At 35.5% G+C, this 27,505-nt stretch overlaps 1 protein-coding gene across 1 annotated transcript in view; it reads left to right on the forward strand.

The window, feature by feature from the left end:
- Positions 1 to 678: 678 nt before the first annotated feature.
- The window catches only part of LOC128234320 (CD166 antigen homolog), a 97,741-nt gene continuing 70,914 nt past the window's right edge, over positions 679 to 27,505 (forward strand). Inside the window, exon 1 of the mRNA XM_052948495.1 lies at positions 679 to 732. Within this exon, the coding sequence (XP_052804455.1) occupies positions 709 to 732 (24 nt within the window). The 5' untranslated portion in view covers positions 679 to 708. The remainder of the gene's footprint in view (positions 733 to 27,505) is intronic.

Below are 27,505 nucleotides of genomic sequence, written 5' to 3' on the forward strand. Positions count from 1 at the left end.
TTTGTCAATGTAATGTGAGTTGACATTGGAACATGTATCACACGTGATTCGACTGGTTGGTTTAGTAATAACCATACATTAGGAAATAAATCTAAACATGCTAACGTTTGTAAAGTTATCGATTTGTATAGGCCATTTGATATTATGAGATTCATGTTGCTGTAAAGTTTGATAACCGTGGTAAATTTATTATATACACACTTCGTTAATATAAAAGTAATTTGAGTTCAAACTTTAGGTTGATCCGAACATTTATTCATGACTTAAAAGTAACCCCTTTTTGTCAATTATACATTACAGTTTGCATTCAAAACTCACTGCGATATTAAGCATGTTTAATACATAACATATCGCACAAGAGTTATGCCTTCTATAAAAATATATATTAATTTAGCAATGGCCGGTAGGTTTTGAACCTTTTAAACGATGCCATTTAAATGGTTAAAAAAGGATTGTGTATGTTTTTGTAATTTTTTCCTCGTCTTTTTTTATATTGAAACATGTACCGCAAAATGCGAGGCTTATCGTTGTCTTATTCCCTGTGTATACACTTGTATATAAGAAAGGCATAACGATAGCGTAAAGGGAAGGAACTCAAGACTAGGCCATATCGCTACTCTCCATATGTTAAAGTAAACAGCGTTTACAAATACTGTTCACTGCTTCCTTGTTGTTTGAATACATCGCTATACATATTTTATAAAAACTATGAGGGATTTTACGCATGTGAAGGTAATCTTTTGAATACATGATCTGAAAATAATGTTGTCATATTCTATTGAAATAAAGACTATTTAGAGTATCTGACAAATGTTAATGAACGTTAGAATGCATAACATACTCTAAAGCTTACAAATATTTTATATTGCCCAATTGGTATGATTCGATGAAACTAAGAAAACGCGCAATTAAAGGTTCATACTACTTTTGTTGAAATCGTAAAACAACCTAGGTTATGCTTCTTTGATCACGTTGACTTAAATGGTATAGCAGAGGCAGATCCAGAATTTGACGTAATGAAGGGGCGTAACATAGGGTTGTACCTTTTAAACTTGCGCCCCTCCCTCAGAACCGAAATATATTTGGTTTAAGTGTTTGGCAGAGGGGTTTTGAGGTTCTAATCCTTGAAAATTTTAACAATTTCTATCAAAAATTGTGCATAATGTACGTAGTATTTTAATACCCTTTTCTCTAATATTTTTAAACTAAAAAGTACTCTTGGACAAGTTAAGGGGTCGCCGGGTGCGCCTCCCCCATAAATAGATTACGATAAGAAAGACGTAGTCAAGATAGCTTGGAAAACTATCTTTGAGTATTTATTCTTCGAAATTAAAACGACGATTGTTAACTACATCTAAAATGCATTAAAGATGTTTAAAATAACATATATGTGTAAATAATTGATGTTTATAAGCATACCCTGATTGATGATTTTAAATATTCAAGGGAGACAAGTCTGTCAAAATGTTATCCAACATTAGTATCCTATAATAAAAAAAAACAATCAATATCTGAGATTATTACCTAGCAATTGATATAAAATGTTATATAAAAATCAAACAATAGTGTTTTGTAATGTATGATCAAAACATAGACATGTAGGATCTGTCACGAGTCATCTTGTAATATAAATTTGTTCAACTGCTTCAAGAAATGTGTTATAAAGCGAGCCATTGACGGGCTTGTTCACATATTTCTAGGACGAGTTGAAAAAAATTAATTTATATGATGACGTGTGTCAGATTCTTTTTACCACATGCATTTATTTCAATAAAAGTAAAAAAAGACCAACCTATTTTACCTGCTCCGATGTTTGACCGAACACCTCAACCTTAAAGAGAAATTCCATTTCCAGCCCTTCATGCTTTGCAAAGAAAAGGTACACGGAACAATTTAAAACAAAATATATATCCGATTATTTTAAGGTATTAGGCTTGTAAGACGTACTTTTATGAAACCGTTAGACATTGATATTGTTTTTGATCATGGTACACTGTGGGACTTTAATTAAAAAAAATAACCATGAAATAAAATAGTAACTTGTGTTTCATGTTAATATGTGATGATAACTTTCGCAAATGTCGGACTAGCAGAATGGACAACGTCTTTGACCGTTTTCTGATCCCTGCAGTGCAAGTGTCTCAATTAGGATTTTAAGGTACAGCTTCGAAATGTATGTATATTGAGTGCAATAGTAAAGCGGATAATAGTACACTATTTTTCTAGCACAATTTATTGTTGTTGTTTTTTCGTAAAGCTTTATTCAATTGGACAAACTTACGTGTTCCTGCCAGAATTGGGAATGGTGGTCTATCATTGTGATTGAACTTATATTACTTGCTTTTTAAACAAATATAAATTACCATTGGAATCCAAGATACTTTTGATATAATTAGGCCATCTGAAATTAAGGTACTTTGCAGCATTGAAATATATACAATTGAGGAATAGGATTCCTCACAAAGTTTCTTAAAATATACAACCATTGTGTTGTGAAATGAAAGTGTAATAGATTCTCTACCAAGTTAGCCATACAACAAATATGCGGGTGTATTTTTTCCTTGATTTGGTTAATTCTCTTACAAAATCTAAAGTGTATTTTTTCATAGATCTCGATGTTTTGAAACCCAAAATTTCACAACAATATAGGAACAATGGTGTGATCAAATAAGTAAAGTTGGGGGTCAATTGGTTTATCAAGATTATTATTTTACTAAATGTTCTTCTGCTTTATGAATTTTACAATTCGGGCAAAATACAAAGCCTACATACATATAGTTATTGAAAAAATCGAGCTCCACTTTGTCAAGTGTAAATCTATAATGACTGCATGATCTCCTTTTTTCTATTTTGTTTAACAAGCATGTACCTGATGCTTCCAATGTTGACAATAGTCATCGAAAACGTGCGTCTATGTAAAGTTTTTCAAGATTTGCTATGTTTTTCAAATATTGAATTCAGTATATAAAGCTATTTGTCATTACGTAACTCCGCCTATGCCTTTTCTTACCCAAATCGAACACCTAAAATTAATAGTTGTTATTTTTGAATATTTGCAAAATCGTTGTTTTGATTGCATCATCATCATCATATAATGTGTTTATAAAAACCAAAATCAAGTCAAATTTGTTATTTGAAGTACTTACATCATCTCTAAATTTGCCTTGAGGACAGACAAAGGATCCAGCATAGTAGGTTCTTGATAACCTGATGTTGACTTCGTAATGTGCAGTCATATGGATGGGTGGTTGAAACCCGTTGAATCCAGGAATACTTGGCGAGAAAAATACCTAGTAAACTGGTTTTGCTAGTGTCCCGGTGGTCCTGGATTAAATATGCATTTTCGGTTTACTTTAAAAGTATGCATTTTGTTAAATACCCCTTGGTATGATCATGTATGATTGTTATAAACAATAAACATGAATATTATAAGTTTCATTAACACGCCATGAACCAATAAATTGATTAATGAAGAATATACAAAAAAGACAAATTAGTGACAATTCATATCTAGAAACAAAAGCTAGCACTCTTTCGGAAGTAATGTTATAAAAGATGAACAACATAAGGCGTTTTTTTAAGTAAAGTGTCAAGGGTCTGTATAAGACCACTTGAAAAAATCTTATTCACTCGGCATAGATTCACACATCTGTTTGTTAAATGATTGCGAATCGTTAAGTATATGGGAAGTGCTTGATTCAAGCTGTTTGTGATTCATTCGTTTTTCGAAAAACTTAGACAATTGAAATAATATAATGTCGAGCAACCCCCTTAAATTGACAAGCTGAACTCTTCATGTCAATATGATTTAAAAACATAAAAAATGCCCAGTCGATATATACTGATCTCTGTAGAGATACCTGCGTTAAATCAACATTTGAAAACTTATGGCTACTGACCTTGTCCTTGTAGTTTCGATTGCACTTTTTGTAATATATTGTTCTATTTTCCAGCAGGTAGTTGGACAGATAGACTTAATGAATTACTTGGATTTTATTCAAACCGTGAATATAAAGGCAATATTTTGAAAAGCACTTGCCTTCTAGTTTTTCAAGATGAATACCAGAAACAAAATATAGGGTTGAATATAGCATCCTTTTCAGTCCTTGAGTTTATGAAGATTTCGCTAGTTCATGTTATCTTTAAAACCGTATTTGGCGAACACGTTTTTGGCTGACTCGGAGTGTTTTGGCATGTGACTTCATTTTCTTCAAAGTTTTACATTTTCAAATCATTTGGAAGGAAAGATAAGCTAATACATGTCGCTTTTATTTTTAATAATGTTTTCCTTATTTGTTCCCAGTTTTATTACAATGCTTTTTATTGTGAAACTCTATGATCACACAGTTTTAAACCCTTTTACTTTATAAGGCAGACTGTGTGTGATGTTCTTAGTTCCAAACAATAGCTGCATCGTATCTTTGAAAAGTTTTTGCATTAGGTGCTGTGAATTGTATTCCTCCGTCTGCATATAGAGTTTGGATCTCTTATCATACAAGTACTTGGGGTTTACCTATACGTTTATTATTATTTGTTTTATTGATAAGTTAATGCATACTTTGATAAGATTTAACTTTTGCGTTTATCTTTATTAAAGATTGTTTGGATAAGAGTGAGGTTTGTGCACATAAACGGGTTTAAACCCCCAGTAAATTTACATTTTACTGACCGTTTCAAGGCGGAACCTAACAATTCTTGATAAACATACCTAGTTTTTTAATATAACGTATGTATGCACTGTGCTGTTTGTGGAGTTTTGTGCTATTCTTCTGTTTCTTGTTTGTGATTTTATGTTCTATGTCTTTGGCGTTTACCCAGTGCCATTAAACCGGGTTTATGTTTAAACTTTTTGCTACCGAGCTTGTTTCTGTAGTTTTTTGCATAAATATTGATTAAAAACTGAAGTGACACTGTTTAAGTCATAAGTGTACTTGCAGCACTTCACTGCATTTTGAGTGTAGTTGCTAGGGGTGTACGTTATGAATGGAGTAACAACGCCATTGATATGTTTGGAATGGAATTATTAAACAGTTCATTTCTATTGACCATATATGAACATGGCCATCATCACAAAATGATAGTTTGACGCTTGGTTTGCTAAGTTAAATCATATCTGGATAAATTGGACACTTTGTCAACCAGGGAAAAGAGAAGCTGGTCATTGTCCCGTTCATTCAAATTCTGCTTCTAATCAGAAGCGGGTAAGATTTAAACATGATGCACATATAAAGAGCTCCTCTAAGGTTATTAGTTGACAACGAAAGAACTGTTTCATTATTTTATTAAAGTGAACACTGTATGGAATTGATGGAGACTTATTTAAGATTATTTAGTACCGAATAAGTATGATTTAAGCTTATTATAGGAAAATAATATCACGAAGAAATATCATGCAAAAAAGGCTACAATTTATGATGGCTTACTACTTTCATTTTCCTATACTAATTGATATATGTTAACGTAAACCTACATAAACTACATCATATAAGCGCGAGAGAAGGACTAAAACTAATGTTGTATAAACTTGTAGCCTACACCATTTCCTCTGTTTGTATGTTTTAGCTCGTGTGTGTATGTTAATTTTGTGTATGCCTTAATGTTACGAAAAGAAAACAATTCAATCTGATTTAACTATAAGAGCCCCCCTCACTAAATATAATCGGTCGCGATGATGAAACGAATGCCAATAAAGCATATAAGTATCTTCCATGGCCGAGAGTGTAAGATAGTTCATTCCGACCCGAGCGTAGGGTGTTTTGCGGAAACGAGGTTTACCGAGTTTCCGCAAAACACCCAGCGCGAGGGTCGGGATAAAACTATCTTACAGGAGCGGCTATGGTAGATGCTTTTTCTCCCACCTCAGTTAAACAAAATTAAGTAACAAGAGCACCGCGGAGTGGGTGCCAACGCTCGTCTGATGAAATTCCAAGTCGAAAAGGGGGGATAACTCAATATTAATTAAAGGCAAAATTATATGACCTGCTATAAACATGCATAGTGTTAATAGGAACACGTGTAGCAAGTTTAATGTGAAAATGTTGAACGGTTTTTGAGTTATGAGGTAAGGTTAAAGTTTTTGGACGACGACGACGACGCAGACGCAGACGCAGACGCAGACGACGCCGACGACGCCAAGGCTATCACAATAACTCGACTTTTTTTCTTCGAAAAACAGACGAGCTAAAAATGTATTTTTTTGCTGGAACTCTTTTGTGCTTAGTGAAAATAATTGCGTATGGATATGCGATAGCACGTGGTTGTCATGGATATGCGCGCAGTGATTCGGGTTATGTTAACAGTCAATTTGATCTTTTAATAGTTCGGAGGAAAGTGGCGCATTATTTCTTGAAATGCGCGTGAAAACTGTTTTATAGTGACATTTGAAGCGAGAAAAAATTAATTAGCGTTCTAAATATTGCCACAAGACAAGGTTTTCATGATGCTTCAGACGACAGTCTTTAACAAGGGAGGTAATTATAATGTGACGACCGTTAAAAAGGAGTTCCATACGGGCATTTTATCTTCGCCCGTGGGCAGCATAAGAATATCTAGCATGGATAAATTATTGGATCGACTTATCTGAGGTGGGAGAATACTATATCCAATACTACTCATTAAAAAAAGCAATAGCTGAAGTATCTAATGGTCACCAGAACTGAAATATGGGTTCATGTACATTGACACAACCAAAACCATTAGCAGTTTATATTCAAATTGATTTAAAACAAATAATGTACTTTCTAATTATTATAAATTCCAGTAATATTGCTGACACTGTGTTCAAATGGAAAACATACCTGTTGATGTGCACTTTTTAAAGATTCACATCTTTGATGTATATTATTGCAGTAATAAATAATAAATGTAGGCAAATTTTAAGATTGCCGCAAGAACGTCCATATTTAAAACATTGATTGGCATTCTTTTTCTGTTACATAATATGGATAGAATGAAGATTTTCACAATTTTCCTCACAAATAACAAGAAATTGCGTTGATATGGCTCCTTTTTCATTAAAACAAAGCAAAATGAAATCAATTTATATTTCCAAAACTGAAAAACAAAACAAACTGTAAAAATGCCATGGTCTTAGAAATCTCTAACGACAACTGTAAATTATTGCGTTTATGACACCAGTGATAAACGACGCACGCGCTTTGTGTTGAAATATACGAAGTCTGAATTTTCATAGTCATTATCTTTCTTTATGAGTACTCTCTTAAAAGTATGAGTTGAGTTCATTTGTTTCGAATAATTGACAAACCAGGATGGAAATTTGAAAAAGAATATCAACACAAACAGGCATGGCGTTTAAGCGAAAATGGAAAGGACCTTATTAGGTATATTAAGTAAAACGCACTGGCCTATAGATTGGGTGAGGTAGGGTGGGATAAAAAAGCTTATGAAAATACTGCGTAATTCAGGTTGGCATAAGTTATCTGTGAAATTATTGCGTTGTGTTATCCGCAAGATGAGATGGTTAAATAATACTATCAAAATTGTAAACTCGGTACTAATAATTTACTACATAATGCATTATGTCCCCTGAAAGTATCATAAATAAATTTATTTTTAAGGCAATAAATTAAATTTTATGAGTACTCTCTTAAAAGTATGAGTTGAGTTCATTTGTTTCGAGTAATTGACAAACCAGGATGGAAATTGAAAAATGTCATTTATTCACATTAAATGACGTATATCGTTACAAACGAACAATATACATGGCCGAAACAAAGTTGGAGGTAAATAAAACGCCATTAGAAACCCCAACCTCAACTCAAGCGCTATAAGAGAGTGCCAATGTGGTCAATCATGGACGATAGAGAAGAAGCCCACAACTCCAGTCTCTAATCCATGTACCAGACCTACAAATCCAGTCTCTGAATAGCAATAGCATATGAAAGAGAGAAAGAGCCCACAACTCAGTCTCTATTCCATGTATCAGGCCTACAATTCCAGTCTCTTATCCATGTAACAGGCCCACAACTCCAGTCTCTAATCCATGTACCAGGCACACAACTCCGGTCTCTAATCCATGGACCAGACCTACAACTCCAGTCTCTTATCCATGTACCAGGCCCACAACTCCAGTCTCTAAGCAATGTATCCGGCCGACAACTCCAGTCTCTAATCCATGTACCAGGCCTACAACACCAGTCTCTAAACCCTGTACCAGGCCTACAAGTCCAGTCGCTAATCCATGTACCTGGCCTACAACTCCAGTCTCTGAATAGAAATAGCACATAAAAGAGAGAAAGAGCCCACAACTCCAGTCTCTAATCCACGTACCAGGCCTATAACTCCAGTCTCTGAAAAGAGATAGCACATAAAAGAGAGAAAGAGCCCACAACTCCAGTCTCCTATCTATGTACCAGGCCCATCACTCCAGTCTCTGAATAGAAAAAGCACACAAAAGAGAGAAAGAGCCCACAACTCCAGTCTCCTATATATATGTACCAGTCTTACGACTCCAGTCTCTGAATAGAAAAAGCACACAAAAGAGAGAAAGAGCCCACAACTCCAGTCTCAAATCTATGTACCAGGCCCTTCAGTCTCTGAATAGACAAAGCACACAAAAGAGAGAAAGAGCCCACAACTCCAGTCTCTAATCTATGTACCAGGCCCACAACTCCAGTCTCTGAATAGAAATAGCCATAAAGGATAACCACAGGCTCCCACAGTTGTACTCTACAATAGAGTAATACAACACTATGCTTCAACAACTGTATTCTACAACACAGAAATACAACAACAGGCTTCAACAGCTTCACTCTACAACAGAGAAACACCACAAAAGTCATCTACAGCTGTACTCGACAAAAGAGTTATTTAACAATAGCCCAAACAGCTGTACCCCACAACAGCGTAATACATTCAGGCTCTCAATGCGGAACTCAACAAATGAGTTATATAACAACAGGCTCCACCCTGTGTTCTGTACAACAGAGTAAAACCAAAATGGGCTCAAACTCCATCACAAAGGAATAAAACAAAAGGCTCCAACAGAGGAACAAAACAATAGGCTCCAACAGCTGTACTCCCAAATAGAGTAAATCAACAATAGGCTCGAACAATTGTACTCTTAAACAAAGGAATACAACAAAAGGCTTCAACAGTTGGACTCTAACCACAGGAATACCACAACAGGCTGAAGCAGTTGCCTTCTAGTTTTTCAAGATGAATACCAGAAACAAAATATAGGGTTGAATATAGCATCCTTTTCAGTCCTTGAGTTTATGAAGATTTCGCTAGTTCATGTTATCTTTAAAACCGTATTTGGCGAACACGTTTTTGGCTGACTCGGAGTGTTTTGGCATGTGACTTCATTTTCTTCAAAGTTTTACATTTTCAAATCATTTGGAAGGAAAGATAAGCTAATACATGTCGCTTTTATTTTTAATAATGTTTTCCTTATTTGTTCCCAGTTTTATTACAATGCTTTTTATTGTGAAACTCTATGATCACACAGTTTTAAACCCTTTTACTTTATAAGGCAGACTGTGTGTGATGTTCTTAGTTCCAAACAATAGCTGCATCGTATCTTTGAAAAGTTTTTGCATTAGGTGCTGTGAATTGTATTCCTCCGTCTGCATATAGAGTTTGGATCTCTTATCATACAAGTACTTGGGGTTTACCTATACGTTTATTATTATTTGTTTTATTGATAAGTTAATGCATACTTTGATAAGATTTAACTTTTGCGTTTATCTTTATTAAAGATTGTTTGGATAAGAGTGAGGTTTGTGCACATAAACGGGTTTAAACCCCCAGTAAATTTACATTTTACTGACCGTTTCAAGGCGGAACCTAACAATTCTTGATAAACATACCTAGTTTTTTAATATAACGTATGTATGCACTGTGCTGTTTGTGGAGTTTTGTGCTATTCTTCTGTTTCTTGTTTGTGATTTTATGTTCTATGTCTTTGGCGTTTACCCAGTGCCATTAAACCGGGTTTATGTTTAAACTTTTTGCTACCGAGCTTGTTTCTGTAGTTTTTTGCATAAATATTGATTAAAAACTGAAGTGACACTGTTTAAGTCATAAGTGTACTTGCAGCACTTCACTGCATTTTGAGTGTAGTTGCTAGGGGTGTACGTTATGAATGGAGTAACAACGCCATTGATATGTTTGGAATGGAATTATTAAACAGTTCATTTCTATTGACCATATATGAACATGGCCATCATCACAAAATGATAGTTTGACGCTTGGTTTGCTAAGTTAAATCATATCTGGATAAATTGGACACTTTGTCAACCAGGGAAAAGAGAAGCTGGTCATTGTCCCGTTCATTCAAATTCTGCTTCTAATCAGAAGCGGGTAAGATTTAAACATGATGCACATATAAAGAGCTCCTCTAAGGTTATTAGTTGACAACGAAAGAACTGTTTCATTATTTTATTAAAGTGAACACTGTATGGAATTGATGGAGACTTATTTAAGATTATTTAGTACCGAATAAGTATGATTTAAGCTTATTATAGGAAAATAATATCACGAAGAAATATCATGCAAAAAAGGCTACAATTTATGATGGCTTACTACTTTCATTTTCCTATACTAATTGATATATGTTAACGTAAACTTACATAAACTACATCATATAAGCGCGGGAGAAGGACTAAAACTAATGTTGTATAAACTTGTAGCCTACACCATTTCCTCTGTTTGTATGTTTTAGCTCGTGTGTGTATGTTAATTTTGTGTATGCCTTAATGTTACGAAAAGAAAACAATTCAATCTGATTTAACTATAAGAGCCCCCCTCACTAAATATAATCGGTCGCGATGATGAAACGAATGCCAATAAAGCATATAAGTATCTTCCATGGCCGAGAGTGTAAGATAGTTCATTCCGACCCGAGCGTAGGGTGTTTTGCGGAAACGAGGTTTACCGAGTTTCCGCAAAACACCCAGCGCGAGGGTCGGGATAAAACTATCTTACAGGAGCGGCTATGGTAGATGCTTTTTCTCCCACCTCAGTTAAACAAAATTAAGTAAAAATGTATTTTTTTGCTGGAACTCTTTTGTGCTTAGTGAAAATAATTGCGTATGGATATGCGATAGCACGTGGTTGTCATGGATATGCGCGCAGTGATTCGGGTTATGTTAACAGTCAATTTGATCTTTTAATAGTTCGGAGGAAAGTGGCGCATTATTTCTTGAAATGCGCGTGAAAACTGTTTTATAGTGACATTTGAAGCGAGAAAAAATTAATTAGCGTTCTAAATATTGCCACAAGACAAGGTTTTCATGATGCTTCAGACGACAGTCTTTAACAAGGGAGGTAATTATAATGTGACGACCGTTAAAAAGGAGTTCCATACGGGCATTTTATCTTCGCCCGTGGGCAGCATAAGAATATCTAGCATGGATAAATTATTGGATCGACTTATCTGAGGTGGGAGAATACTATATCCAATACTACTCATTAAAAAAAGCAATAGCTGAAGTATCTAATGGTCACCAGAACTGAAATATGGGTTCATGTACATTGACACAACCAAAACCATTAGCAGTTTATATTCAAATTGATTTAAAACAAATAATGTACTTTCTAATTATTATAAATTCCAGTAATATTGCTGACACTGTGTTCAAATGGAAAACATACCTGTTGATGTGCACTTTTTAAAGATTCACATCTTTGATGTATATTATTGCAGTAATAAATAATAAATGTAGGCAAATTTTAAGATTGCCGCAAGAACGTCCATATTTAAAACATTGATTGGCATTCTTTTTCTGTTACATAATATGGATAGAATGAAGATTTTCACAATTTTCCTCACAAATAACAAGAAATTGCGTTGATATGGCTCCTTTTTCATTAAAACAAAGCAAAATGAAATCAATTTATATTTCCAAAACTGAAAAACAAAACAAACTGTAAAAATGCCATGGTCTTAGAAATCTCTAACGACAACTGTAAATTATTGCGTTTATGACACCAGTGATAAACGACGCACGCGCTTTGTGTTGAAATATACGAAGTCTGAATTTTCATAGTCATTATCTTTCTTTATGAGTACTCTCTTAAAAGTATGAGTTGAGTTCATTTGTTTCGAATAATTGACAAACCAGGATGGAAATTTGAAAAAGAATATCAACACAAACAGGCATGGCGTTTAAGCGAAAATGGAAAGGACCTTATTAGGTATATTAAGTAAAACGCACTGGCCTATAGATTGGGTGAGGTAGGGTGGGATAAAAAAGCTTATGAAAATACTGCGTAATTCAGGTTGGCATAAGTTATCTGTGAAATTATTGCGTTGTGTTATCCGCAAGATGAGATGGTTAAATAATACTATCAAAATTGTAAACTCGGTACTAATAATTTACTACATAATGCATTATGTCCCCTGAAAGTATCATAAATAAATTTATTTTTAAGGCAATAAATTAAATTTTATGAGTACTCTCTTAAAAGTATGAGTTGAGTTCATTTGTTTCGAGTAATTGACAAACCAGGATGGAAATTGAAAAATGTCATTTATTCACATTAAATGACGTATATCGTTACAAACGAACAATATACATGGCCGAAACAAAGTTGGAGGTAAATAAAACGCCATTAGAAACCCCAACCTCAACTCAAGCGCTATAAGAGAGTGCCAATGTGGTCAATCATGGACGATAGAGAAGAAGCCCACAACTCCAGTCTCTAATCCATGTACCAGACCTACAAATCCAGTCTCTGAATAGCAATAGCATATGAAAGAGAGAAAGAGCCCACAACTCAGTCTCTATTCCATGTATCAGGCCTACAATTCCAGTCTCTTATCCATGTAACAGGCCCACAACTCCAGTCTCTAATCCATGTACCAGGCACACAACTCCGGTCTCTAATCCATGGACCAGACCTACAACTCCAGTCTCTTATCCATGTACCAGGCCCACAACTCCAGTCTCTAAGCAATGTATCCGGCCGACAACTCCAGTCTCTAATCCATGTACCAGGCCTACAACACCAGTCTCTAAACCCTGTACCAGGCCTACAAGTCCAGTCGCTAATCCATGTACCTGGCCTACAACTCCAGTCTCTGAATAGAAATAGCACATAAAAGAGAGAAAGAGCCCACAACTCCAGTCTCTAATCCACGTACCAGGCCTATAACTCCAGTCTCTGAAAAGAGATAGCACATAAAAGAGAGAAAGAGCCCACAACTCCAGTCTCCTATCTATGTACCAGGCCCATCACTCCAGTCTCTGAATAGAAAAAGCACACAAAAGAGAGAAAGAGCCCACAACTCCAGTCTCCTATATATATGTACCAGTCTTACGACTCCAGTCTCTGAATAGAAAAAGCACACAAAAGAGAGAAAGAGCCCACAACTCCAGTCTCAAATCTATGTACCAGGCCCTTCAGTCTCTGAATAGACAAAGCACACAAAAGAGAGAAAGAGCCCACAACTCCAGTCTCTAATCTATGTACCAGGCCCACAACTCCAGTCTCTGAATAGAAATAGCCATAAAGGATAACCACAGGCTCCCACAGTTGTACTCTACAATAGAGTAATACAACACTATGCTTCAACAACTGTATTCTACAACACAGAAATACAACAACAGGCTTCAACAGCTTCACTCTACAACAGAGAAACACCACAAAAGTCATCTACAGCTGTACTCGACAAAAGAGTTATTTAACAATAGCCCAAACAGCTGTACCCCACAACAGCGTAATACATTCAGGCTCTCAATGCGGAACTCAACAAATGAGTTATATAACAACAGGCTCCACCCTGTGTTCTGTACAACAGAGTAAAACCAAAATGGGCTCAAACTCCATCACAAAGGAATAAAACAAAAGGCTCCAACAGAGGAACAAAACAATAGGCTCCAACAGCTGTACTCCCAAATAGAGTAAATCAACAATAGGCTCGAACAATTGTACTCTTAAACAAAGGAATACAACAAAAGGCTTCAACAGTTGGACTCTAACCACAGGAATACCACAACAGGCTGAAGCAGTTGTACTTTTCAATAGAGTTCTACAACAAAGGCCCCTATAGCTGCACTTTACCAAAACGTAATACAACAATAGGCTCCAACAGCTGTACTGTACTACAGAGCAATACAACAATAGGCTCCAAATAGCTGTACCTTACGATAGAGTAATACAACAACAGGCTCCCAACAGCTGTACCTTACAATAGAGTAATACAACAACAGGCCCCAACTGTAGCACTCTACAACAGAGTAAAACAACATTAGGATCCAACAGCTGTACTCTACTACAGAGCAACACAACAACAGGCTCTCAATAGCTGTACCTCACAATAGAGCAATACAACAACAGGCTCCCAACAGCTGTACCACACAACAGAGCAACACAACAACTGGCTCCCAATAGATGTACCTTACAATAGAGTAATACAACAACAGGCTCCCAACAGCTGTACCTCACAATAGAGCAATACAACAGCAGGCTCCAACCGTTGCACTCTACAACAGAGCAATACAACAACAGGCTCCCGATAGCTGCACTTTTACAATGAATAGAGTAATACCACAACAGACTTCAACAGCTGTACTCTACTATAGAGCAACAAAACAATAGGGGCCTACAGCTGTACTTTACAATAGGCTAATACAACAATAGACTCGAACAGCTGCACTCTACATCAGAAATACAACAAATTGGCCATACTCCACATTTATAGAAGAGTATTACAAGAATAGGTTGCAATAGGTTATTACAAAATCGGCCCCAAAAGCCGAACTCCACAATAGAGTAATGCAAAAAAAAATAATAATAAAAAAAAAAAAATAATAAAATAAATAAAAATAATAGGTTCCCAAAAGCCATATTCTAGAATAGCGGAATACCGTAACTGGATCCTGTAGCGGTACTCTGCAATAGAGTAATACAACAGCAGGCACCAATAGCCTACTCCACAATAGAGTAATACCACCATGGACCCCAATAGCCGTATTCAGCCACAGAGTCAAACAGCAATAGGCTCCAGGGTCGAACTCTACAAATTAGAGATGTACCACAATCAGCCTCCAAAAGACTGAAATACACAATAGACTAAACAAAAATGGGCTCGAAATCCCATACTCATTAATAGAGTAATACCGTGATAGGGTACAATAGCCGTATTCTGTAATAGAATAATGCAACAATACGTTCCAATAGCCGGACTAGACAATAGAGTGAAAAGCAACAATCGATCTTAATAGCCAAACACCACAATAGAGCAATATCACAATAGGTCCTTATAGCCGTACTTAGCAATAGAGTAATACCCCAATAGCTTTACTCAACAAAACAGGAAAACACTAATCGGCCCCAAAAGCCGTACCTCACAATCGAGGTAATCTATTATTAGGTGTCAATAGCTGTACCCCACCAAAGAGTAATACAACAAAAAGGCCCAAATAGCTCTACTCCACAGAAGTTAAACAACTATCGGCAAATACACACATTCCACGAAAGAGAAATATAACCAAAGGCTCCAATAGCCGCAGTTTACAATAGAGTAATATAACAATATGCTCCAAAAGGTCACTCAACAATAGAGTAATTTATAATAACAATATGTCCCAATAGCAAAACTGCCAAATAGAGGAAAACAACAAACGACCCCAAAAGTCATTTTACAATACAGTTATAAAACAATAGGCTCTAATAGCCTAACTCCACAATAGAGTAAAATAACAAAAGGCCCCGAGTAGCTGTACTCCACCAAAGAGTAAAACAACAATAGGCCCCAATAGCCGAACTCTACAATAGAGTTATATAACAATAGGCCCCAATAGCCGAACTCTACAATACAATAGAGTTATAGAACAATTGGCCCCAATAGCCGAACTCTGCAATAGAGTTATAGAACAGTTGGCCCCAATAGCCGAACTCTGCAATAGAGTTATAGAACAAAAGGCCCAAATAGCCATACTCCACAATGGAGTTATAGAACAAAAGGCCCAAATGGCCATACTCCATAATAGAGTTATAGAACAATTGGTCCCAAAAGCCGAACTCCACAATAGAGATATAGAACAATACGCCCCAATAGCCGAACTCTACAATAGAGTTATAGAACAATAGGTTCCAAAAGCCGAACTCCACAATAGAGATATAGAACAATAGGCCCCAATAGCCGAACTCTACAATAGAGTTATAGAACAATAGGCCCCAATAGCCGAACTCTACAATAGAGTTATAGAACAATAGGTCCCAAAAGCCGAACTCCACAATAGAGATATAGAACAATAGGCCCCAATAGCCGAACTCTACAATAGAGTTATAGAACAAAAGGCCCAAATAGCCATACTCCACAATGGAGTTATAGAACAAAAGGCCCAAATGGCCATACTCCATAATAGAGTTATAGAACAATAGGTCCCAAAAGCCGAACTCCACAATAGAGATATAGAACAATAGGCCCCAATAGCCGAACTCTACAATAGAGTTATAGAACAATAGGTCCCAAAAGCCGAACTCCACAATAGAGATATAGAACAATAGGCCCCAATAGCCGAACTCTACAATAGAGTTATAGAACAATAGGCCCCAATAGCCGAACTCTACAATAGAGTTATAGAACAATAGGCCCCAATAGCCGAACTCTACAATAGAGTTATAGAACAATAGGCCCCAATAGCCGAACTCTACAATAGAGTTATAGAACAATAGGCCCCAATAGCCGAACTCAACAATAGAGTTATTGAACAATTGGTCCCAATAGGCGAACTCTACAATAGAGTTATAGAACAATAGGCCCCAATAGCCGAACTCTACAATAGAGTTATAGAACAATAGGCCCCAATAGCCGAACTCTACACTAGAGTTATATAACAATAGGCCCCAATAGCCGAACTCTACAATAGAGTTATAGGACAATAGGCCCCAATAGCCGAACTCCACAATAGAGTTATAGAACAATAGGCCCCAATAGCCGAACTCCACAATAGAGTTATAGAACAATAGGCCCCAATAGCCGAACTCCACAATAGAGTTATAGAACAATAGGCCCCAATAGCCGAACTCCACAATAGAGTTATAGAAAAAAAGGCCCCAATAGCCGAACTCCACAATAGAGTTATAGAACAATAGGCCCCAATAGCCGAACTCCACAATAGAGTTATAGAACAATAGGCCCCAATAGCCGAACTCTACAATAGAGTTATAGAACAAAAGGCCCCAATAGCCGAACTCCACAATAGAGGTATAGAACAATAGGCCCCAATAGCCATACTCCACAATAGAGTTATATACCAATAGGCCCCAATAGCCGAACACCACCATAGAGTAAAATACCAATAGGCCCCTATAGTCATTATCCACAATAGAGTTATATAACAATAGGCTCCAATAGCCGAACTCCACAATAGAGTAAACCAACAGAAGGTCCCCAAAAAGCCATACTCCACAATAGAGTAAACAACAATTGGCCCCAAAAGCCAAATTCTACAACAGAGATATATAACAATAGGCCCCAATAGCCATACTCAACAATAGAGTTATATAACAATAGGCCCCAATAGCCGAACCCCACAAAAGTCGTTTAAGAGTAATACAACAATCAGCCCCAATATCTGTTCTCTACAAAAAGAGGTACACAAATATCGGCCCCAAAAGCCTAACTCCGCAAAAAAGAGTTACCCAACAAATAGCGGAACTATATATATACACCAGGGCTCTCGTGAAAAGCTGACTTTGGCAAAGTGGTCGTCTAAAATTCCCTAACTTCATCTATATGTCACATCAAGTGACATTGACTTGCCGACAATATTTGCACTTGTAAATCAGTCAATAAGAGAGTATTTGGTCATTGTCCCATCCGATATAAAATGATAATGATAGTCAACCAATCAGAATGTGCATTGAGAAGACCCTGATCCAATGACACAAGTTTGCCAAAATATGATAGAGAAAGTGACATAATTGTGAAAAATCATGCCAAGCATGAATTAAGGAAAGCATAATTGATATACATATAAGTATTGTACAAACAAGCTAACTCAATCTAAACATAGTTGCATTTGAAGCGTACAAAAATAAACAAAAATAAAAAACATGACATATAAACAAAAATATGAGTGGTTGTAGTGAAATCTTCAAAAAAAATTTTTTTTTTTTTTTTGTAATTACAATATAAATATTTCTTGCTTTATGAAGAGTTCACTTACGATATTGTCCTCAATAAGTTACGTTGCCAGAAATTTTGGCAAAATGATGCCATTTTGTTAGAAGAATTTTCATAGAATATCTCCTGATTAGTTTTTAATCAAGGAATGTGACATTCGTACCCTATCCTGATCGTACCAAAATCAGATTGGCCCCTGCACCGAATGAGAAATATGTATGGCAGGAAGTAATTTATGATTGTGAAAGCATTGAATTTAGGATTAAATTAAGGATCAGAAACTTTTAAGGTTGACAGAAATCGGTTATAAATGAATGTGCATACTGTGCACTGAAAAATGAAATGTAAATTAACAACAACAAAAAACAAAAACAATATTGCCATGCTCAAACAAATTAAAATAAATTGTCAAAGTCTCTCTGTGTATGGAGAAATTTGGCAGGAGTTGAGCAATGGACAAAGTTAATGTAGTCTCTAACACCGAATAACAGCTCCAAAGAGTGCCGTGGGATAAAAATCGAGTCCTCTGGCGTTGAAAAGTACACCGTCCAGGCAGATAACGTTGGGGGGGGGGGGGGGTCCGGCAGTTGTAGCACTTTATTAAGCCAGTAATGAAAAAAGTCCTGAGGTCCACATTTAGTTTTCAGGGTTCGATGGAATAAACCTGAACCTCGTTGAATCTCACAACACAAATGTTCCTTGTGTCTCATTGAGGAAGTAGCTGTGGAATAAAATATCCTTGTAGATGGAAGCGGGTTGCCCATAGCGATACCAAGGCAAACATGCACAACACCATTGGGGATCCACTATTGCATTCGCGCTGGCCACGCCGTTTTCTCCAATCATTATGATAATATAGAGATAATTTCCTTTCAAATGTGCAGATAACACAGCAGACTGTGAATCGTCCACTACAAAAGCATCTTCCACAGTACTAGCATCCTCGAGGAGGAAATGATAAAGTCAATTAACGAAGGGATCGTTCAAAATAAGTTCATCCAGTTTCTTTGTTTACATCCGAAACTTATGTTACGTAAACACACAAAAAACCGAAAAAGCATGTTCGTAGCTGGACGAGACTGCCCAAATGCGTATATCCCTAAAAGGTTAACAATTAATCAAATGAAATCGATCAAAAAATAAACACTGAAGACCTTCAATTGGGAATTAACTTGAAAAAATAAATAAAAAAGCTTATGAAAATACTGCGTAATTCAGGTTGGCATAAGTTATCTGTGAAATTATTGCGTTGTGTTATCCGCAAGATGAGATGGTTAAATAATACTATAAAAATTGTTAACTCGGTACTAATAATTTACTACGTAATGCGTTATGTCCCCTGAAAGTATCATAAATAAATTTATTTCTAAGGCAATAAATTAAATTTTAAACGTTTGAAAGTCAAAAGTTATTTAATTCATATGTTTCTGACACGGATATAAAATCCGACCCTCGGCAAGCTATGTTAACGGTATTTGCATTTTTCCTCGAGTCTTAATTTTCAGTCCGCACCGAAAACACATAAAATGTACATACATTTTGTGATATGAAAACATTTGCTTGTAATATTGCAATCCCTGATTTAAAAAAATGTTAATAAAATTGTAAACCATTAATTAATCTTATCCCGTAAATTTGACACATTAATATGTATGCTAGGTTGTTATGGTTTAATCCTTTCACAGGAACGCGTTGGCTTTCAAACGTGTTGATACAAAATAAATTTGAAGCTTAACTTATCTTGTACTGAGGCACATTGCAGCACGAGAAAACAACAGCAAATATCGTTAATGATTTAAAAGTTTAAATGATTAAGGGAAAATGGCAAGATATTTGAAAGAAAGAATTATAATTGTACATCACAGTTATAATTATTATGATCAACCTATATTTATTGTAAACCTCTCAATAAGTTCTGTGTTGTGGCTTGATTGTGCCATTGCATGACTTTGCTAAATGGAAACGCAAATAGTATCACTGAATGTTTGACGTTAAGGCAACACAAAACAGTGGACACGAGTATTTGTTTAAGCCATCACTAGACTCGTGTTCAACTGGTCGTTCCAAGGGGTAATCCCATCATGTATCGGTAAAGCCATTTAGATGCGTTTGTGGTCTATTCCTGGTGTTTGTAATTAACTACGTGGTATTTATCTGTTGGTTTATACCTTATTGTCGTTTGGGCCATATGCTTATACAGTAAAACTGCGATCGCTCGAGGAAACAGAAATTGTGAACAGCAAATATCAGTACAAATGTATGAAAATTATATTCAACCTTAAAGAAGATGAACTAGTAAGACTGTGTCCAATCTCTCGTCCTGTTTTCACAACAAACCAGCATTATCCCACAACTTACCAACGATACCTCAACTTTCCCCCGTTATGATTGGACACGATGAGTAATATTCGAAGTGTTGCTTAAGGTTTTGTACCAGAATGATGAAAAAAACGTTTGTTCTTTGTGGTGATGTTAATACAGATATATACTGTTTTAGACTATCCACTAAATTAAAAGAATGGAAAAATGTGAGATAAATTGTATAAATAAACGAAAACAATTTGCAAATAGTAGATTCATCCGCTTAAAAGACCATATACTTGGCATACAATGTCATCTACATTACTTTTTTTAACAGACAATCACAATCAATTACGTAACGAATAGTATTAAACTATGATACAAAACTTCTCATTTAATCATAATATTTACTATATATAATCTTAAAGCAGAAAGAGATCCGGATTTTCTTTATTAAGCATCACTTACGGTCTATAAGTCCAAGATAAAATAATGTATCCAAGACACGATAGGTTTTAATTAAGATAACACTCCAGTAGTGCGATTTCAGACATATTTATCGATCTGCCATTATTGTTGACGTACGATTAGAATAACACATATCACATAACATTACTAATATGAACTAAGGCGCTGCCTCTACGGGTTGAAGTGTTATTGCCGGAATCGTAGTTCTTTTTATGAAACACGTGTTCTACAATACATCGCGGCCGGCATATTTTGCCTCCCGGGCCATCAAGAACAACTAGCTGTTTTATATAGACAAATCGAAAAACTTTTCAGTATTAAAGTTAAGCACAGAGCCTTAATTTATGAATATCCATGTGGCAAGGACGAAGAGGCTTTTTTGAATGTGCTTTTCAGCTGTATAATTATTTTGATATCGGGTCTACACTCCAGTTACCAGAAAACCATTTTTTGAAGAAGTAAAAGACACAGACCATTATTTGTCCATTATTTAATGAATAATAGTATGATAATACAGGCATATCTCTATTGTTCGCCATATTCCTTGCCACATACTTTGCATGATCTCTCAGTATTTTGATCAGTAATTAAGACCATAGTGAAAGAAATCGGCTAAGTAGTGTGAAGGAAATCGTTCCTATTACCAGATGTAAATCCTTAAAAGTATTGGTCTTTCACACCTTCCATAAAGCAAGCAGTAAGTATTTCACAGTTTATTTATGAGTCCTTAATTTACATAGATACACTATCTACATACATTTATAAACTAAAGCTATAAAATATAAGATAAATATGCACATGGCCATTGTAAATGAGTAATTTGATAATCATACAGTTATGTTGCAGTAGACAAATTATTAATTATTATAAACAAGAACTAGGTAGCATATAATTATAATGAGGATAAAACATGAACATTCATATGGTCACCTTAGTGCAAGAACACAATATCTGCTTCGATATCTATATGCAGTTATTGAGTTATTGCACTAAGATGATTTATTATATTCTTGTAACAATAACATTCAATACTCATATTTAAAGATTTAACTTCAACACTATTCATTTCATAAAATTTGTCGATTTAACTGCAACATCAGTAAAACATTCCTTTGACCAAATGCATGAGTATAATCCCTGATAAACAGTAAATAAAACAATTCTTTTTAATATATGTCAAGAGCATTATCACATTTGCTAAATTGTTTACACAGAAAAAAATAAAAATAAAATAATAGTTAAGGAAAAATATGAATGCAATAAATTGCCCATTGAGGTCAAACATAAGAACATTACTCAACTTTTATTAAAACTTCAAACCTAAAGATTTAAGGGGTTTACTTCCATTTTCAAAAACTAGTAACTAGTATATTTTTAAAGCACATTTCAATATCTGCACTATATTTCCATCACATAAGTGTTTTGTTTATAGTAAGTATAATTGTAGAATAAGTCTGTAATTAGAAAATAAGTATATATAAAAAAGTAACAGAAAAAATGCATGGATTTTTTTTAATTGAAAATGAAAACAAAAGTGAGCCTTACAATTTTCAACAAAAATGTTTTATCATTTGAATGTGGAGGGCAACATAAGTGAATGAATAAGTTAATGCTAAAATATATTTAAGGCTTATACTAAGAATAACTGATAATCTATTGAAAAAGAATGGATTGAAAGTAACTATATGGTCTTAATTAAGCAGTGTAATGTACATGTTTGTCAAGTTTAGAAGTTGTTAATAACTTTCCTGTTTGTACATGAAATAAAGCAAGTACTTTTTGCTTTTGATTGTTTTCCTTTAAAGCATTGATATATAATAAAGAAAAATCCACTAATTTGAGGTTGTCATTTCTGCACATACTTGATTATGGAGGAAAATATCAAAATGCCATAAAAGTTTTGCTGTTACTTGAAGCTGCACTCTCACAGATTTACTGTTTTGACAACTTTTTTTATTCTTTGTCTTGGAATTAGATTTTTTTTTTGTAATTATCTGCTTATCAGTGATAAGAGACTGCTTACTAACGGTTTAATAAAAATCCATAAAACATCGTTTTTGGGACAGAAATATGAAAAGCTGCGATCTGATCTTTTGTCAGAAGTCTTTTATGATTGGTTTGCAGATATTCATGCAAAAACTTATTCATTCAGACAAAAAATAAAAAAGTTGTCAAAAACGTTAATCTGTGAGAGTGCAGCTTTAACATCAGATATCACAATAAATGAAAAAAAAAACAACAGGTATAACACATGTCAGAAAATAAATTACATAAAAAGCTGTTTAATTTCTGATAAAAATAGGATAGAAACTCTATCGCTAAACTATGACAAAAACAGTGCTATTACTTTGATATATAAAGTCTTCTTGATGTTTTTTGTTCTGAGTAATATCCCAAAATATGACATTATACAAATATTGCATGGCTTCCAGTGTGACAGTACAGTATTTACCCGAATGTTTACAATATGTACTGTCACACTGGAATATGCAATATTTATTTTATTACACAGTTAAATTTATATACATATAATTTTATTACCATAACACAACTTTCAAGTTTAATCAATTCATTCTGTAATTATTGTTTGTTTACATTAGCTGTCATTTTTTTGGAAATGTCGTTTAGAAATAAGGCAAACACCGGTTGTAACCAGATTCACAATACATTTTATTACATGTAAGCAGTTTTCATAGTTCCACAGACAATGATTTTTCCAATTTTTACACTGAAAACTATCAGTTTTTGCAATACAGTGTCAAATTATGTTAAGCTCAATGCCACCTGTTTCTTCTCTTTCATTCAACTTTAATAAAATATTGATACTTGAACACAAGCACTCATTTTTCTGTATTCACATCCGTATCTTGGTCAACGGGGGGGGGGGGGGGGGGGCGCAGATAACTGTGGTCTTGAGCCTATTGAAGCAACAGTTTTTCAGAAACATACTTCAAAACTCCTATAGTTCAACTTCAGGCTATATGCAGGCTATATGCAACACATACTGAAAGTTAAACAATGATATATTAAACACTAAATGAATGAGACAAGTATTAGCACCTGCGGTATTTTCATACAAAAAGCAGAAACAGCCATTTCCCTCAAATGGTAAGCCGCAAACCTTTGAAGAGCCATTTTTTCCTTATGCATTGGAATAATTTGACCAAGTAAAGTTTTCCTTGTAGCTTTCAATAGTGTCTATAGAACAGACCACAAAAATGGCCTGCCTACTCTTTTAAGATTTTTATCTCAGCAACATAAGGTTTTTCCACTTCATCGGCTTAGTGTTTTATATAAAAAAAGACAAAGAGCCAAACTGAAATGCTTCAACTTGTCAAAATTTTGCTTTTCTGGTCCACTTATATACATAGGTAACAGAACTGTTCAGTTTAACAAAAGAAATTTAGTGATCATGTGTTTATAGACAGTCTAAACACCACTATATGTCAAATTGTTTGCTTCTGGGACAAATGGCGCAACAAAGGAAATGGCAAAAAAAACACCAAAACTGAAAGATTCATGACAACTGCTAGTGTTTTCATGTATGAGGTGGCTACATGATGTAGAAAATGCAGAGACAGCATTATTATGCCCATTTTTATTTTTTTTTATCTGTTTTGAAGGCTAGATTTGGCATAAAATTCAGAGTACAGCACTTTACCATTGTCCATAAGTTGCTTATTTACACCTGATTTGCTATAAATCTCACTCTTTGGAATCATTTACATACAAACAAGTACTACAGAGTTGACTTACATCTTCACTCTTCTGTAATATTGGATTCAGAGCTGCATCTCCTGGATTCAGATTGCAGGATTACCGCCGGGGGGGGGGGAAGCCGCAGCTAACTGGAGCTTATTGGCACATCATGATCTGCAAACAAGACACAAAAGCAATGTTTTACACTAATAAAACTATCTGCCACTACTGTTAAAGTTTGAAAAAGGCCTGTAAATACTCATTTGAGGCATACTCAATCTTTTATGAATCAAAAAGGTGATAAATATGTAGAAAAGTTCATGAATTCAAGGATTTTCAGGACAATTTTATGAAATATATAGTCTTTTGGACATTTTGCAATCAGTTATTAACAACTCAAAGGTTAATCTCATCTTATTGAGTACTCAGATGCGTTTTGAAATCATTAAAACCAGACATGCTTAGACTTTCTTCTTACTTGGAGACGGTATTCCTTTCTCGGAAATCCTTTTTGAGACCACATTTTGACCAGCACTGGTTCTTGTCCTTGAAAATTCCTGTGTGGCTACAGCAACCAGGCTGGGGGTATACCGGGGAAAAGGGCCGTGTTTTTACTTCCAGGTGGTCCCGTAGGGCCAGGTGACAGCGGAGATTGGGCCTTATATAGAATATCTGGGGTGCGGGGGCATTTGGCCGGGGTTTAACCATCAGTTTGTCCCCGGATCTGGGGGGGGGGGCTTGGTAACAGTTGACTGGTGCATGAAGAAAACATGTTGCTGCATCAAATGTGTAGTAAGTTTTGATTAATGGCTTATACAATTTGCAATTAATGTAATGTTTGCTTAAAAAAGCAAACAAAATGTGCAAATAGATGCACAATACAGACCAAAGACTAGTACAAGTCAGCAGTTTCATTAGAAAATAATATTATTTATAATTATCAAAGCCGCACCAGAAATGATTGACAAACAACATGAAAGAAATTTATTAGGAATGGAACAAAACTGAATGGTATCAATGGTCTTATATGACCAAACTTACTCACTTTATACTTCAGTTTGGATACAATTTTCCATTAAAAGATCTTGAAGCGCTAACAAATTTTAGCATGTCGGCATGTTGGCATAAACCAAGTACAGCTCGGCCGGGTGGCGGGCGGGCTGTCTGGCTGGTTCATCATCGTTTCCTCCCGGGTCTGTTTAAAATAATAAGAAATGAAAATAAATAACCGCACAACACCTACTCAAACATACAATAATTGACACCCTTATAGCCTATACAACATACTCAATCAACACATTTCTGGCATACCAGTTTAAATTGATGGGATTCAATATCTATTTCAGAGCTGGCTTTAATTTCACACAGTTAAAAATATATCAATATGTTTGAAACAGTGAAAGATTGTTTTTATTGTTTATAAAAGTCTATAATAAATCACCACAAAGCATATATAATAAAAATGTTTTGAATTTTGCTATGCCTATGGCGTATGCTTTACTGTATTAGAGCTGGCATTGTAAATGTCTTGTTAATTTTACATGAACAATATTGCTTTTTTAGTAATTCATATATATATATAGACTATGTTTTAAGAACAAATTGAGAAGAAAATATTTCTCTACCATATTCTATCTCAAGTCAAAACAGCTGTTACGAAGAGTAAATTGCACACCTACAAGCATGTGAAAAATATTGCAAAAACCGCCACTGTTTTTGTGCTGAACTGATGACCCCACATTTTCTGATTATATGCAGGAGAAAAAAGGTTTTATTAACATTGCTTGTCGGGAGGGTTTGAATTATGTGCGAAAATATGTGCCAGTTTAAGCACGACATGTCAATACATTTCATCTCGCCTAAAGGTATCCTTCTGAAAACCTTTGTAAAAAAAATCACCAGTAAGACACTGTAGCTCTAGTGTTATCATGTGTTATCGTGTAATTCTGCCAAAAAGAAACACTGCCTTTTATGCTGAACCTCCCCTGGGTTCATAATCTATAATACTCACATTATAATGCTTGTTGAAACCAGGTCAAACATGCCAGATTTGATGGTTGTCAATAAACATTTTTAATTTTTAAACTGGGTTCACCGTTGAAGTGTGTTTGGGTTAGGACCAGCCGCCGAGTTAGCTCTGAGTAGCTATATAGAGTTCCGGCTGTGGTGTTGTGTTTATTCACCTCATTGGGCATAATTACACTCAGGTAACCCACAATCGTGGCAGCAGTTAAAGAGCAGAAGTGCCTACATGTCGGCCTAAATGGTTAAAGGGACTGTGTCACAGATCTATAAGCACCAAAAACGTTTTTTTTTTCTGTAACGAATCTCAGGACACCGACTAGCTAATCACGCATGGGGAATGAATTCTACCTGGTTATCTTTTTTAATGGAAAAGTATGAAATATCTCGTGAACTTAAATAAATTGTAAACTATGTGATACTTCTGTAAGTAAGTTTCAATGCATTGTACACATTGATGCCAAATTTATGATATTTTTCGACAATTTTCATTTTTTTTCGCTATTTTATCATCTGTGAGACAGCCCCTTTAATGGGCGGACGAGTCTAGTCTGTGTGAGTAGTCCGCCCGGTTAGCTCAATCGGTAGAGCGTTGGACTCTGAATCGGACAACCCGGGTTCGATTCCCGGGTGGACCAGGTCACTTCTATTGTGATTGGTTATGAAATCCTTTCTACGACCATTCGCACTGTACCACTGCACCTGGCATGTACAGAGTTGTCAGTTCCTTGCAGAAGTGAAGGCACCTAGTACTGGTTCTGCCCAGGATAGGTGTGCGGTGGTTGAACTGTCACTCTGGGACCCTTCAATGTGCTCACGCCGGGACCCGGAGTATAAACTACTAACACCACCACCATCTGTGTGAGTTGAAACCAGCTGCCCATTTAACTCAGTTGGCAATAGCGCCGTGCTAGT

Source organism: Mya arenaria, chromosome 5 (assembly GCF_026914265.1).
Source record: "Mya arenaria isolate MELC-2E11 chromosome 5, ASM2691426v1".
In the NCBI taxonomy this organism is placed as follows: domain Eukaryota; kingdom Metazoa; phylum Mollusca; class Bivalvia; order Myida; family Myidae; genus Mya; species Mya arenaria.